This window comes from Dermacentor variabilis, chromosome 3 (assembly GCF_050947875.1).
Source record: "Dermacentor variabilis isolate Ectoservices chromosome 3, ASM5094787v1, whole genome shotgun sequence".
Taxonomy (NCBI): Eukaryota; Metazoa; Arthropoda; class Arachnida; order Ixodida; family Ixodidae; genus Dermacentor; species Dermacentor variabilis.
Window position 1 is genome coordinate 93,018,695 of NC_134570.1, and position 13,548 is coordinate 93,032,242.

The following is a 13,548-nucleotide window of genomic DNA, read 5'->3' on the forward strand; positions in this document are numbered from 1 at the left end:
CCCCAAATCTGTGACACTGGCGCATTATTTTAACGACCAAGCACTGTCTGCTAATAAACGCGTGCAGTCACTTCAGTCGAGCGCTCCTGCGGCTTCACCGTGTCTTTCTATAGTGGCCTTTGATTTACACAGGGCGACGTCACTGCGACGTCACTGCGACTTTACGCTTGAACGCGTTCAACGAACTGGAAGTTCGTTTTTCCATAGCTAACCTCCTTAGATGTCTGCTCACGTAGAGAGTAATGCTATTTTCGAACTGCCCCTATGTTATTGCTGTTCTTCTTTTTCTCCCCACCCGCCATTTTTCTTTGTGACTTGTGTTGATGTTGTACGTACCGCAGAGCGGTGGGCTTCGTAACACCGTTTGCAAACGATGATCTGAAGGCGAGGTGTGTTCTCATTGCTTTAAGTTGCTTTCGATTCCAGCCAACTCGCTGCTTTCTGGGCTAAGTTTGAAGAAGTGCGACGCCAACTTTCCTCTTCGTTCCGTTTTCTCAGACCAAATGTATCGACGCGGTTGTCACTTTGTTCGTGAGTCTGGGCTTCGTAGCGGTCTTAGAGAAGGGCAGAAGAAGGAGGAGGAACCGAAGTGGGTCTCGCTTTAGCTTTCGACATAGCGTACTGCTTTTTTGTTTCTTTTTTAACTCGTCACATTATAACTCCGCAGCCGGGATCGGACTTGTATTTTTTACGGCCCAGTGCTCAGCGATGCCTCGAGGCATCGCGCTTTTACTTTCTTCAAATCGGGAAAACGATCCCTTCTGCAACTAGGAGCAGAGCTAGCGTGTCATTAACATTGCCATGGCAAAATTGGTCCTCTCATAAAACGAACAAACATGAACGGTACACGTCATTCTATAGCGATAACGCTTAGTTTTGCTGCTGCGTCTTTGTCCCGCACAGTGCGCGTCCTAACGCAGCTCGCAGGCATTGATTTAGCGTCCCCCGCTGTCGAATATGGTTAACTAATGCCGCTCTGCTTGGGTTGGCACAGACGTGGCCAGCTCACCAAAGAAGTGCCCTTTCCATATATATATATATATATATATATATATATATATATATATATATATATATATATATATATATATATATATATATATATATATATATATCAATGCTGCGGCGATGAGGCAACGCCACGAGAAAAGAGCTCGCCACAGGAATCGGTATCCTCTCAATTTCCTCTCTCTCTCTCCGCCTCCCTGTTTCTCGCTTGCCGCCCAGACAATGTCATTCTCTGCACGTGCCGCGCGGACAAATTTGATCCCGGCAACCAGCCGCAACATCCCACAAGTCACGTCCACTATATACTGCGCTCAGTGGTCCCGAATAACGGGCAGCTGTGTGGCTCCCTGTACCAATCACGCCCCGTAGGCCATGGGGGAAATATCCTATAGCCGGTTGGAGCAAAAGTCTCTGTAGGTCGAAGCGACGTGTAATAAAATGAGGATAAAATTGAGTGGAGGAGGGAGAGCTGAGGCAAATAGGGATCAAAGACAAGCTGCATACAAAAAGAAAGAGGAATTGCTGGTTCTCCCGTAATCGGGAGTAAATGCAGATTGGTTTGAGATTATATTAGCCACAATATTAAAACGGTTGTAGCGCATCTTGGCAGCGGCGCACCCCACCACACCGCACCGCGCCATACTGTGCTCTAGTCCACATGGACGCTGCCCAGCTGGAAGAAGAAAACCGGCTGAAGGCCGCACGACAGACAGCGAAAGACGCCAAGGAGACAGAGTACACTGCCTATCTGAAAGAAGAATAAATTGAATGCTGGAGTTTTACGTGCCAAAACCACGATTTGATTATGAGGCAAGCCGTAGTTGAGTTGATATTGTGAATTAAATTAGGAAGAACTCGTAAGCAATCTTTTTTGCAACTTGTTTGAGCAGTAACTAGCGTATGTAATGCAGTCCTGTGCAAAGGGTTGGGAGCCAGAGACCGCATTTTTTTTAAAGTTTTGACTGCTTCGGATGATCTCGTTTGGTTCTCGCAACTTGCCCGGTTGTTCTTGTTTCACTTTAAGGTCGCCGACAAACGGAGTTAAAAGCATTTCATGCTTAAAACAAAGAGAAGGAATTGCGAAATGATACGGGAGAGGGGAAAACAGCGGCATCGGCCATATCTGTTAGATTTGCGACATTGAAATGGGCGAGGCGCTTCTGTGATGTTTGATCCTCTTTCGTCATCATCATCGTCACCAATCTCTTTTTCTTTCAAATCTTTCCTCTTCTTCATTAGCCGCGCAACGCGTCCCTTCGATTGCTGAATGTTTCACACGAACGCCTTTCTTTAGTCTGTGCTCGCAATGCTATGCACATTCCATCTGAATGCGAAAGTATTATATGCCTCATGAAGCGGAAAATCGGAGGTCCGTTGTTATGATCCGATGGTGCCAAAACCACGTGACCAATTGATGACTTCACGTTTCCGGCGCCGGACCTGCTGCGGCTCCCACTGCGAAATTCTACAGTGAACAGCCACGGCCTCAGACTCGGCCCACTCCCAAAATTGGGTTAAGGCGTATTAAAGTGGAATAAAGTGGGTTACGGTGGAATTTTAATTTAAGATGATAACTTAGGCAAGTTCTAATGCTATGATATCTAAATCAGGTAAGGATTTAAGTGGCTGTCAATTCTTTTTTTTATTATTATTGTCAGTGACCTCAAGGTTTGCTTTGCCCAAGCAAGGTTTGCTCAAGCATTGACTCGCGTCAATGGACTATCGACCGTTCTTTTTTCTCGCTGGCCAGTGTAATAAAGTTAGGGAGAACAAGAATTAAACGGCTGATGTTAGCAACGGGCGACAGCAGGGCATGCGTGCGTTACGATAACGTTCGTGCGCAATGCTGCGACACAACACACGATGGGCATCGCAGTATACACATGCCGCTATCCTGAATGTCGTGCTTAGTTGGATTGATGTAGCATATTTCTGACCGCACGATCATTCTCTTAACAAGATCCGGGGCGAACAACGTGACTCTTGCGTTGGTGACGCAACCGCGCGTGCCGCTGCAATATTGTCTAAGGCGAGCAGACAGTATCGCGCCCATGTATACGACTGCAAGCCTCAAACGGACGGAATGCGTGTCGGCGCCGATCCGGTGATTTAACTTCGCTGCCCAATTCGAGCAGACCTTTTTATTACCGTTCATTCTGTATGTCGCCATCAGTGTTTCCCGATCCTCAACTTACGGTCGTCCTGGTGTGGGCGGCTGCTTTGCGCAGTTCCAAGGGCACTTAGGATATTGAGAACGACGTACGCCCCTGAGGACACAAGTGTCAAAAAGGAAAGTGACGCTGTGCGTGGGATCTCTTCGCTCGCTCTTCGCCTAACGTTTTTCGAGAAGCAATAATAAGCTGCAACTCATCAACGAACCCCTCGCTTTATTATAAGAGCACGTACGGCACGCGTTACCAACCAGTCTGCACGTCATGCGAAAGTGACTATATATATATATATATATATATATATATATATATATATATATATATATATATATATATATATATATATATATATATAGGCTTATCGGTGTATACAGGGTCCATGCCGGGCCGTCAGGACCGGCCATAGCTTTTTCTTTCTTTTTTTTTTGCCGGCAGTCGTACGGGACATCTGGTGTTATTGACGTGCCCGGGCACCACGTGTTTCGAATGTCACGATATCCACGCTCGATATATGTCTCTCCCGTTGTATTTATTTTATCTTACTTTCTTTCGCACTATCCAAACTCTGTCGTAAACCGTCGGCCGGCCATCACGTAAACGGGCACCATTCGACCTGAAACCCATTGGCCCTCTCCTTACGGACGCTTATAAACGTGTGGGCTCCTTAGTGAAAGTGTACTTATACCTGAAGCGTCGACAGCTGTTATGGGACGGCAGTAGTGCACGATGGAGCCGCGCTCTGGCTGTGCGGGGCCATCGGGAGTCGTCGTAAAGTAGATGGAGGAGGAGGGGGGGGGGGGGGGGGGGTCTGTGTCGTTGGGAGCACGTTTTGCGCCCTTCCTATAGGGTGTAGGCAGGCCACGCGTGCTGTGTCGTATACGACATGGACGTCTCCGTAGGTGTCGCTTATTGAGAAGATGAAGTTACCCTGGCATAAGACGTTGGTCGGGTGAGTTCTGCGGTCGTGTGAAGAACGAAACGAGGTTTACAATAGTAAGGCTGTCGGGCTTGTTGGTTTTACATTATATCGCGCAAAGGGTACCGCAGAAGTGCTGCGGAAAAAGGGGACCAAGACAGTAAAGGCGAAGGTTGCCTCCATTTAGCCTTACAGCCGGCGTTGCAGTTTTTGTTGAACCCAAAGGCAAATGCAGCCGCAGTGTTTTGCCGCTTTGCCGATATTTCAAGGTTGAGCGGGCTTGTGCGGATCACGGCGCGTCATCGGCGCCTGCATCAGGTTACCTTTCATTGATATCTTGTTCTATATATTCTTTTTCCATTGCCTTCCTCGTTGTCGTTGTATTCTTCCGCTACCAACACTTGTCTGCGAGCAAAACTCTATGTGCAACGCGATAGCTCAGTGACAAACAGCTTAACGAGCAGTTCGTTTCTAACAGCACGAAGAAAACGAGTTTTACGTTAGTGATTGTATAACTTTTAAGAAGTGATCGTGAAATTATATGCCACAAACAACAAAACGCAACGCAGGCGCTGTATACGTATACGTCTACGCCCAACTATTTCTTTGTTTTCTTTAAACGTTGCCGTTTCGATGTATACAGTGAATGACGCCAATATAACGACCGCCCCGACACATTAAAAGCGGCGACAGCTGGTGCTGGCGAGGTCATTTATAATAGGCTTCGTGTTTCTCCCGCGGCCAAGTCGAGAGCTATGACTGCTCGACACCGTGAACATGTGCCGTTCGCAAGAGGGCGCAAAGCCGCCGCTAATTGCATACTTGTCCCCTCTGTTGAAAAGCAGTTCGCTTGAAAAACGGTTGCCTATTATCGCAATACTGGTTTTAAAAAATCTTGTTTCTTGTCGCTTCGATTTTCTCTGAGGTCATATTCCCTTGCTTGTCCTGGCGTGCAACAAGCCTGGTTTTTAGAGTGGTCCAGTGTACTGACTCTTATCAAAGTAAACATACAGCGGCCAAAAAAAATCTCGCATGACACGTATGCCACATATCCAATAATCTCGTATCATCATATGAGAACACATATGTTTCATATGTGTTCTCATATGATGATACGAGATTATTGGATATGTGGCATACGTGTCATATGAGATTTTTTGATAGGACAGTCTTGTGGGGCCACCCACAAGAGCGTCCTATCAAAAAATACTTCCTTTCGGCGCTTTTCGGCAGAAGTCCTTGAGGTAAATCAATCAGTCAGTCAATAAGTTTAGCAAGCGAACAAGAAATCAAGAGGAGACTTTTGCAGTTTAACTTGTTTCATTGCTGTTACGGCAGCTATCAACATGTAAAGGTGAACACGTTTGCCACGAAAAAGCGATGTGCGAGTAAAAAACTATATACTTCGATTCCAGCGAGTTCTCTTTAGAAGTGTGTTATGACCTCACGTGTCTTTAGCTAGCAACTTTTTTTCGAAGAGCCGTTTCAAATAAACTTTTATTCATTCAACCATTCATTCATTTCCTTTCAGCTGCACCGTGTAGTTTAACATAGGATGATTGCGGGGTAGCGCTTTGCGCGCAACTAAGCAGCTGTTAGAATTCCTCTGACACACTGGCCTAGACCAGCCACTCTCGTTACTTAATTATTATTCTTTGTGCTCGTACATGTTGTTTGCGTGTGTACTATATATGAGAGCGTCATTTGATGTATCACGCTTGTGGCCTTATATAGCGTGCTAGATTTATGACAGTGCACACAGAGGCATCTATCATGCGTTAAATAATTTTAATCTATCTATCTATCTATCTATCTATCTATCTATCTATCTATCTATCTATCTATCTATCTATCTATCTATCTATCTATCTATCTATCTATCTATCTATCTATCTATCTATCTATCTATCTAATAAACTTGTGCGGAGCAGTGATGGAGTCACTGCACTAGATAATAACTTTAAAAAAAAAACGGCCTTTACTGTATAGCCCGAATTATCGGCAAGTTCTCCTACAGCCGTTCGCTCGCTGTGGTTGTTTCCTATACTTACCTAGCCTTCCGCGTGGTGGCTCACCCCTCGCTCTCTTCCTCCGTGGTGCAGGCTCACCGGAGCAAGAGCCTGACGCAGATCGACTGCCTGGAAGGCGGCATGAGCCGTCGCGACGACGAGCCGAGCGGAGGCAGCAGCCCGTCGGACGCCTCCGGTCAGCCGCAGTCGCTGCAGTCGCAGCCGTCCCAGTCGTCGCCCTCGCACCAGCCGCCCCCGTCGCCCGACCGCCTCTCGGTGCCCGAGGACGCGCCGCCGCAGAGGAGCAGGCTGCGGCACACCTCACGGGTCAGTCCTCCTGCCGCACCTTCGCTTTTGTTTGCTTGCGCTGCGGCCGATCTGTAGACGTGACGCTGCAGTGGTTGCGACGGTGTCGTCTGCCTTACGTTGAAAGGGGTGGGCGAGGTCGGTGCTGCGGAAATCCGCAAGTTGGAGAAAGGTGCTCGGCAGGGAGAAATTATCGTCCACTCGGGAGCAGCAGGAACCTACAAAGCTTCGTGCGACACGTTTAGCACCGAAGCAAACGTCCCGACAGCTCGACATCGCAGCTCATGAGCCCAGAAATATATACACGATGTCTTCCAGAGTACCCGAAGGCTAGAGGCTCGCCTTGGCTGTTCCACTATAGAAACGCTGGACATCGTTAGTGCGCCTGTGTGGTTGCTCCCCCTCGCCCTTACCATTTTGCAGGGTAGCAAACTGGACAAAGTCTAGTTAAACACCCAGGCTTTCCTTCTCTCTCTCTTTATATATATATATATATATATATATATATATATATATATATATATATATATATATATATATATATATATATATAGCTGCGTGCTACATTCAAGTGATGGTGACTCTCCCTTTCACATCAAGAGAGATTAGATTACCTTAGCCTACCAAAGGTCAATCCGAAGGGAGCACCAAATAAATGCTCGCACACTATACACCTTCGGAGTAACGCCGGCTTAATGGAAGTGTCAAGGAAGGAATGAGCAGCGCGTGTACGGAGATAACAGGCTTTCCACCGTTTTCCGAAACATGCGAGTCGGCCGTCTCGCCCATTTACTTGGCACCAGCCGGGATGTGTACCCTTCGCTGCACTGCGTAGAGTTGGTGAGACAATGGAATCGCGCGACGTTACAAAACCTTATGTACCATGCGAAACGACGTTTAAATGTGTGCATGTCCAGGGAGTTTTCCTGATAGGGTTCTCTTGACAACAACAGATGCTGGCCATCCGGCAGTCGCGGAGTGAATAGTTCCAAGGTAGATTTTCTTTCGGTAGAACTAACTGGGACGAAAAGCGGATGAATGCGACAAGCGCCGCCTGCCGCATCGGTATATTCCCGCTTCGTGCCCGTTTCGCTTTTGCACGTGCGGGCGAGTGCGTGTAACATTTGCGCAACTCTGTGAATGCTTTAACGCCAACTGCAGTCAAGTGCACGCGCCTGCGCGACGTGCGCGTGTGCAGGCTCGCTGTCGTAAATAGAGCACGGGAAACTTTTAAAAAAAAACTAATTCGCGTGTTGTTGAACGCGTCAGAAAGACACAACTATAAGCCCTACACAAACACGCCGAGGACGCGAATTCAGCGTAAATCCTTCGTCGAGCGTTCGTCGGGGCGCTTGGAGAACATGCAGAGCGCGCGCGGCGTTTTGAAAAAAGAGGACGGATTTAGCCGAGCTTTCTGCAAACGGCTTGGTCGTTATGACCTCGCGTGCCGCGAAAATTGAGTATAGGCCGAAGGGATCAGTATAGCATAGATAGACCGCCGAGCGCCTATATAGATACCCGCGGAGGGAGTGAAGCAATGCCAGCTGACTGCGTTAGCGAGGCAAGGTTCGGAGAATACATGTGCGCCGCTGTATACGTACAGCTTCATGGCTAAACAACTTCCGCCTCGTTCTGACGCAAACGACGAGCAATTAATATGACGATTAGTTCGCGCTTTCTTTAGGGCTACTCTATGCTACGTGCATATTTAGCAGCTCGCGCGTTCTCACATTCGGCATCGTAGTCGCTGTTTGAATGTGTGTTTATTATTACAAGCACTACGGGGGGGGGGGGGGGTGGCGGGGGGGGGCGACGGTTCGTTCGAGTACCAATAGTATACATCAGTGCAGCCGACGGTATAACAGAGTACAGAGTATAACAATGGTACACGAGCATCCCACGCATGCACGTGCAAACGAACTGAGCACACACGCATGCTCACAGGAGATGGACGCGTGCAAAAATACGCACGCACGCACGCACGGACACATGCCATGAGCACACGTACGCACCCGCAAGTCAGGCACGTATACTCTGTACACTCACGGAAACCACCGCATATGTGAGGTTACTCGAGGGTGCCAATTAAGTCACGCCGCTGTATACGGACGTGGAAGCGGTTATTAAGGCGACACGGACTCGGATCTAAGCACAGGAGAGAAAGTAACGCCGATGTCGCACGTATACTGGAGACAGTGGAAACAGAAAGAATCCGCGTTAGTTAGGCCTAAATTGACTACGCGTTTCCCTGCGTGAGTACAGCACTGGTAAACACGCACGAACTTACGCACACACATATACACCCCGTCATTATGTGGCAGCTTCGGCCCAGAATCCGAACCGTGACGTCGTGCTCATTGACACTGAGCCACCCTCCATGACGCACGCGGTATATCTTATCGACGTATCGCTTTGCTTGCGCCCCTGTACGCACATGAATAGAGAGAGAAATGCAAAGGAAAGACACGGAGGTTAACCAGAGATTATCTCCGGTTGGCTACCCTGGCGCAAGGGGATGCGATAGGTGAGAGAGAGAAGGATTAAAAAAAATAGAAGCATACAATACAGGCGGTCGCTAAAAACTGAAAAATTTGTCTTAATAAAGCTGCGAAAAGATATAAAAGTCTAACGCGGCGCGCGCATGTACTCACTCAATACGAATAAAGATCCGCCCGCATGCCGGACGTCTAGACTTCCAGCTCAAGAAAAGAGAAGGGGAGGGGACTGATGTGCAAATATCGGAAGTTTCTAGTCGTGTAGTGTGGGGAATTCGAACGTCGCCGAGGCATTTCTTTCCTTCTTCTTTTTTTTTTTTTTTTTTTTGCCCTGCCATCCGGAAGATGTGACGGAAAGCTTTCGGCAACGTACGTCTGACCCGAGAACGGCTCTAAGCGAAATCCAATTTCCTTAATGGCGCCGCAGGCGTGTACTCGTCGCTAAGTGCGCGCAGTGCTCGAAGTGTAACAGCGACTGGGAGAACAAAAAAAGAATAACAAAGAAAGAAGGAGCCCACGCCTCGGAGCCGAGCCCTTTTGAACTTATTAACGACGACAATAAAGCGGGTCCTTGGGGTGGTACGACAGAAAAAGAAAAAAAAAATTACAAGGCTGAAGAGAGCTGGAGGCAACGTGGTGTGCCGCGCCGGCGGCAAAGAGCGTTAGACATCGTTTATATAGGTGATCGCCATTTCTCCCGCCCATGCTGTCAAATTAGAAAATTTTAAGAGGGCTTCAGCGTCTACGCCTACGGTTTTTCGTATGCGAACGCCATTAGCCCGTTGAAGGTTAGCTGCAAGGAAAACTGCTAAGAGTTGCATGTACACTAGTCAAGCAGTCGTAGCAAAGCTGCAGTGTTGTCAATTTTCTTTGTGCCGCTCGCTTAAATATCACCTTAGCAGATGATGCGCGCATGCCGGAATGTCACGAAAAAAGAAATGCCAGCACGCGTCACCCTCCGATATATTCAACGGCGCCGCGGCCGCCTCCTAATCTTGTAACCACCCCGTGCCGTGCTTGTTCCTCGACGTATAATGTACGTTATGCGCGACAAGACCGCACAGACTAAACCCTTCACTGCAACTCAGACCTCCGGCCGGACTGCGCCGACGCGAAGCGTCTCTTCTGTGTCGGTTGTGGCTGGCAGTTGCCTTCACGAAAGCTTACTCAATACTAATTTGAATGGCTGATAGTCCTGCATGCGATGTTTGCGGATGCGAGGGGAACACTGACCACTTATTTTGCCACTGTCCTCAATTTCAAGCACAAAGACAATCTCTGTCCAACACATTGAGCAAATTAGATGATCGTCCTCTGAGTGAAGAGAAATACTAGAGCACCGTCCCCACCGATCATCAGCTCAGAAGGCAGTTAAAGAAGGCACTTTTGCGCTTTCTGAGAGCATCTGGCTTGTGCGTGCGGCTTTGACACAATGACTGTCCGTGCACATCAGTATGCCCCCTCTCTCCCTTATCTCTCTTCCCCTTCTCCCTTTCCCCAGCGTAGGGTAACCAACCAGACTCGTGACTGGTTAACGTCCCTGCCTTACTTATATACCTCTCTCTCTCGTTCTCTCCGGTGAGCGGTAATGGGTGCCGTTATAAAGCGAACAGCTTTCTTTGGCTCTTCTTTCCGTTTTTCGTAGTCGGTTGTATAGTTGGAGGTCGGTATTTCACACCTGCTATACAGACACGCGGATGCAAATGGTGCATCCTCTCGCGTGACCCTGTTGCGGGCCGCGTTCGTTTCCGAAGGCTATCACCACGGTTAAGCATTTGAGACGCACCTGTTTTCCATCTCTGCTATCACCGAGGTTAGCGGCTCTGTTATCTAATGAAGTATGCCTAGTGAAAGAACAAACTCTGCTTAAAAGCAACAAACATACTCCGTGAGCATAATTCCTTAACGAAGGCAAAATGCTTTCCATAAACATTCGGCCATTTGCTAGCATCGACAATCATCGCCAATGGTTTCTAGAGAAAAAAAAGATTTTTTTTTCACGGCCGGTATTAAAGATGCGTAATTTTGCGAGCATTCTTGCGACACGTTCACTCGCACTTTGCACGTAAAATATTGCATGGAAGCTGCTGTAAAATCTAAAAGTATAAGCACGAACCAAATAATAGAATGAGAGCTCCTCCAACTATATAGAGGTCTGGAAAGGAGTCGCGACGACAAGGGAACTTCTCGGACGGAGGCTACATGGCATGATCCCTCAAGAAACGTTTTTTTTTCCTGACCTTCGCAGTTTTCAAAATTGTCAAGCGTTAAGGCGGTGACTGCGTAACTTTGTCAAGCTTCTGCAACGCCGCACCAGATGGCGCTGAGGAACGCTCTAAAGCTTGGTGGCGCAACCCTCCGCCCCGTTCCAAAAAGGACACTGCTTGCATCCATCCATCCAGCAGAACTTTTTGTTGGTCTAGTTGGTGCATGTTACTGAAGTACTAAAGCGCCAAACAGACGACACAAGAAGAAACGCGGACGAGCGCTGGTCCGTGTCTCTTCTTGTGTCGTCTGTTTGACGCTTTAGTACTTCAGTACCATCCATCCAATCAAGAAAACAAAACAACGAAAAATTCTCGATATTTGACGCACCATTAAAACTGGTCTGACCAAGAATGTAATAGTGGGGGCCACGCAGCCCTTGCGCGCGTTTCGTGCACAGCAGCAGCAGCAGCAGCAGCAGCGGCAGCTGGCGCTAAACTAAAGCGGCGTCTTGACGCGCGCCGTTGAGACGGGCGTGGCATGGCCGCTCCGGCAGTGTTAAAACAGTCACGAAACTCTCAGGTTGTCCAACGCGCAAGGTTAGCGTTCGTTCCCGCCGTGACGCCTTTGACGTCGCCGGGACACGGAAGGTGAGAGCGCAGATTTGAAAAATACGGAAAACAGAAACAAATGAGCGCAAGTGGGCGGCCCTGCAGGGCGAGTGCTTGAAGGCTGGCTAAACCACGCGACGTCACGTCTAGTTTCATCATGTCTCCATGGCGGATGGAAAGCAGCCGTTTTGTGCACACTGCTCAAAGGTCGACCTTTCTGTGACGAGAAGGTCGAACAGTTATTCGCGACCAAATGCCCTCGGAGCCGGTGAAGGCCTAGCCCGAACTGCGCACAACGCAACTTAACGCAGCGCTTAATTCTCTGTTTTAATCTATCTATCTATCTATCTATCTATCTATCTATCTATCTATCTATCTATCTATCTATCTATCTATCTATCTATCTATCTATCTATCTATATCTATCTATCTATATCTATCTATCTATCTATCTATCTATCTATCTATCTATCTATCTATCTATCTATCTATCTATCTATCTATCTATCTATTAAGTTTAAACAAGCGCTGGCCAAAATTCAAAAATAAAAAGACGAAAATTGGACGTTTCGGTACTCCTCGTGTCCCTTGCTCACAACGGACAACATAAGGCAATGGCTCTTAGTTAGGTATGGACGAGATGGCTATTTGTCTCTTGTAGTTATCTGTATATACGTACACGTTCTGGTTACCGAGACGCTATCCTGTCCTAAAATGCACGATACATTTTTCAGTGCCATTCCCAGGCGAGCGGCTTTTCTGAAAAACGGAAACGCGGTTAAGGCAAGACAGTGTTCATTACACAGAGAAAAAAAATCGAAAACCTCGCGTAACAAGGGGCGTAATTTCGACAACAGCGCTCTCCATACAGCTCGGCTTGTCCATCGGAAGATTTACCGCGCTAAAACCAGTACTTTCCCGTAGCACAAAAGAAACAGAAAGATCTAAATGCAATGCGCTGCACTGTCATTTGTTTCGGAACGGCAGCGCGTCGTGTAATAGTCGGTCCACGGCTCACATTCGGTAGCGATTCAGGCCTCGCGAATCAATCTCTGTTAGAGTATGGTATACTATCGCCAACTGACGCTGATGTCGCCGCTTGCTAAGCATGTACGATAGTAGCAGCAGCGGCAGGAATATTGACGGGGTTATCTCTCGCTCGAAATGCTAAGAAGGTCCCCGGTTTCGAGTGAGAGTTATTACTCACTGTCGGGATGCTTCCCCACCTAACTCGATTCTCTTGTTCTTGCTTCCCCGTTGTACATCTGCGCAAAGCGGCGAAGCCATTCGTCTCGAGTTCTTTTTTTTTTTTTTTCTTGATATTCTCCCATTCTCTGTAGCCTCCACGCTGTTCTATCGTGTGCATCGTAGTCTGCGTTCGTCTTTTGTCCTGTAAGTGCACACAGAGCTCTGAGATTGTAGATGGCGACGCCGCATGATAGGGGTACGATGGCTGGAGGGAGCCATCCTTCCGCTTTCGGTTCGCTTTCCGATTCTTCCGTTGCAACTGCGTAGGTTTGAAGACGAGCATCCGTGCCGCTTACAAGTTCGAAATGCACTGACTCTGCTGTATCTATCGTTTTCGTGCGGTACCCACGGTTGTATAGTACTGCGATGCAGAAATAGAAGCCTCCTTCCCACCTAGCGCGAGACCGATGGCGCCATAGAAGGTGCGTTATCAGAAAGAAATAGAAAAATTCACAGCTCATAAGGCGCTATTTTTGTTTCGATTACTTTTCGCAGAACAGTATCGGTAAATAATTTCCCGTGAGGGAATGTTAGCGTGTTAGCAATGCAACGCAGGTAAAAAAGTTCTTTTTTAATTTT

General features: G+C 47.8%; 1 protein-coding gene across 6 annotated transcripts in view; it reads left to right on the forward strand.

The window, feature by feature from the left end:
* Positions 1 to 13,548, forward strand: part of LOC142576051 (pleckstrin homology domain-containing family G member 5-like) — a 747,630-nt gene that overhangs the window by 546,469 nt on the left and 187,613 nt on the right. For all 6 annotated transcript variants that reach the window (XM_075685967.1, XM_075685968.1, XM_075685969.1 and 3 more), the window contains one exon: positions 6,198 to 6,431. In XM_075685967.1, the coding sequence (XP_075542082.1) occupies positions 6,198 to 6,431 (234 nt within the window). The remainder of the gene's footprint in view (positions 1 to 6,197; positions 6,432 to 13,548) is intronic.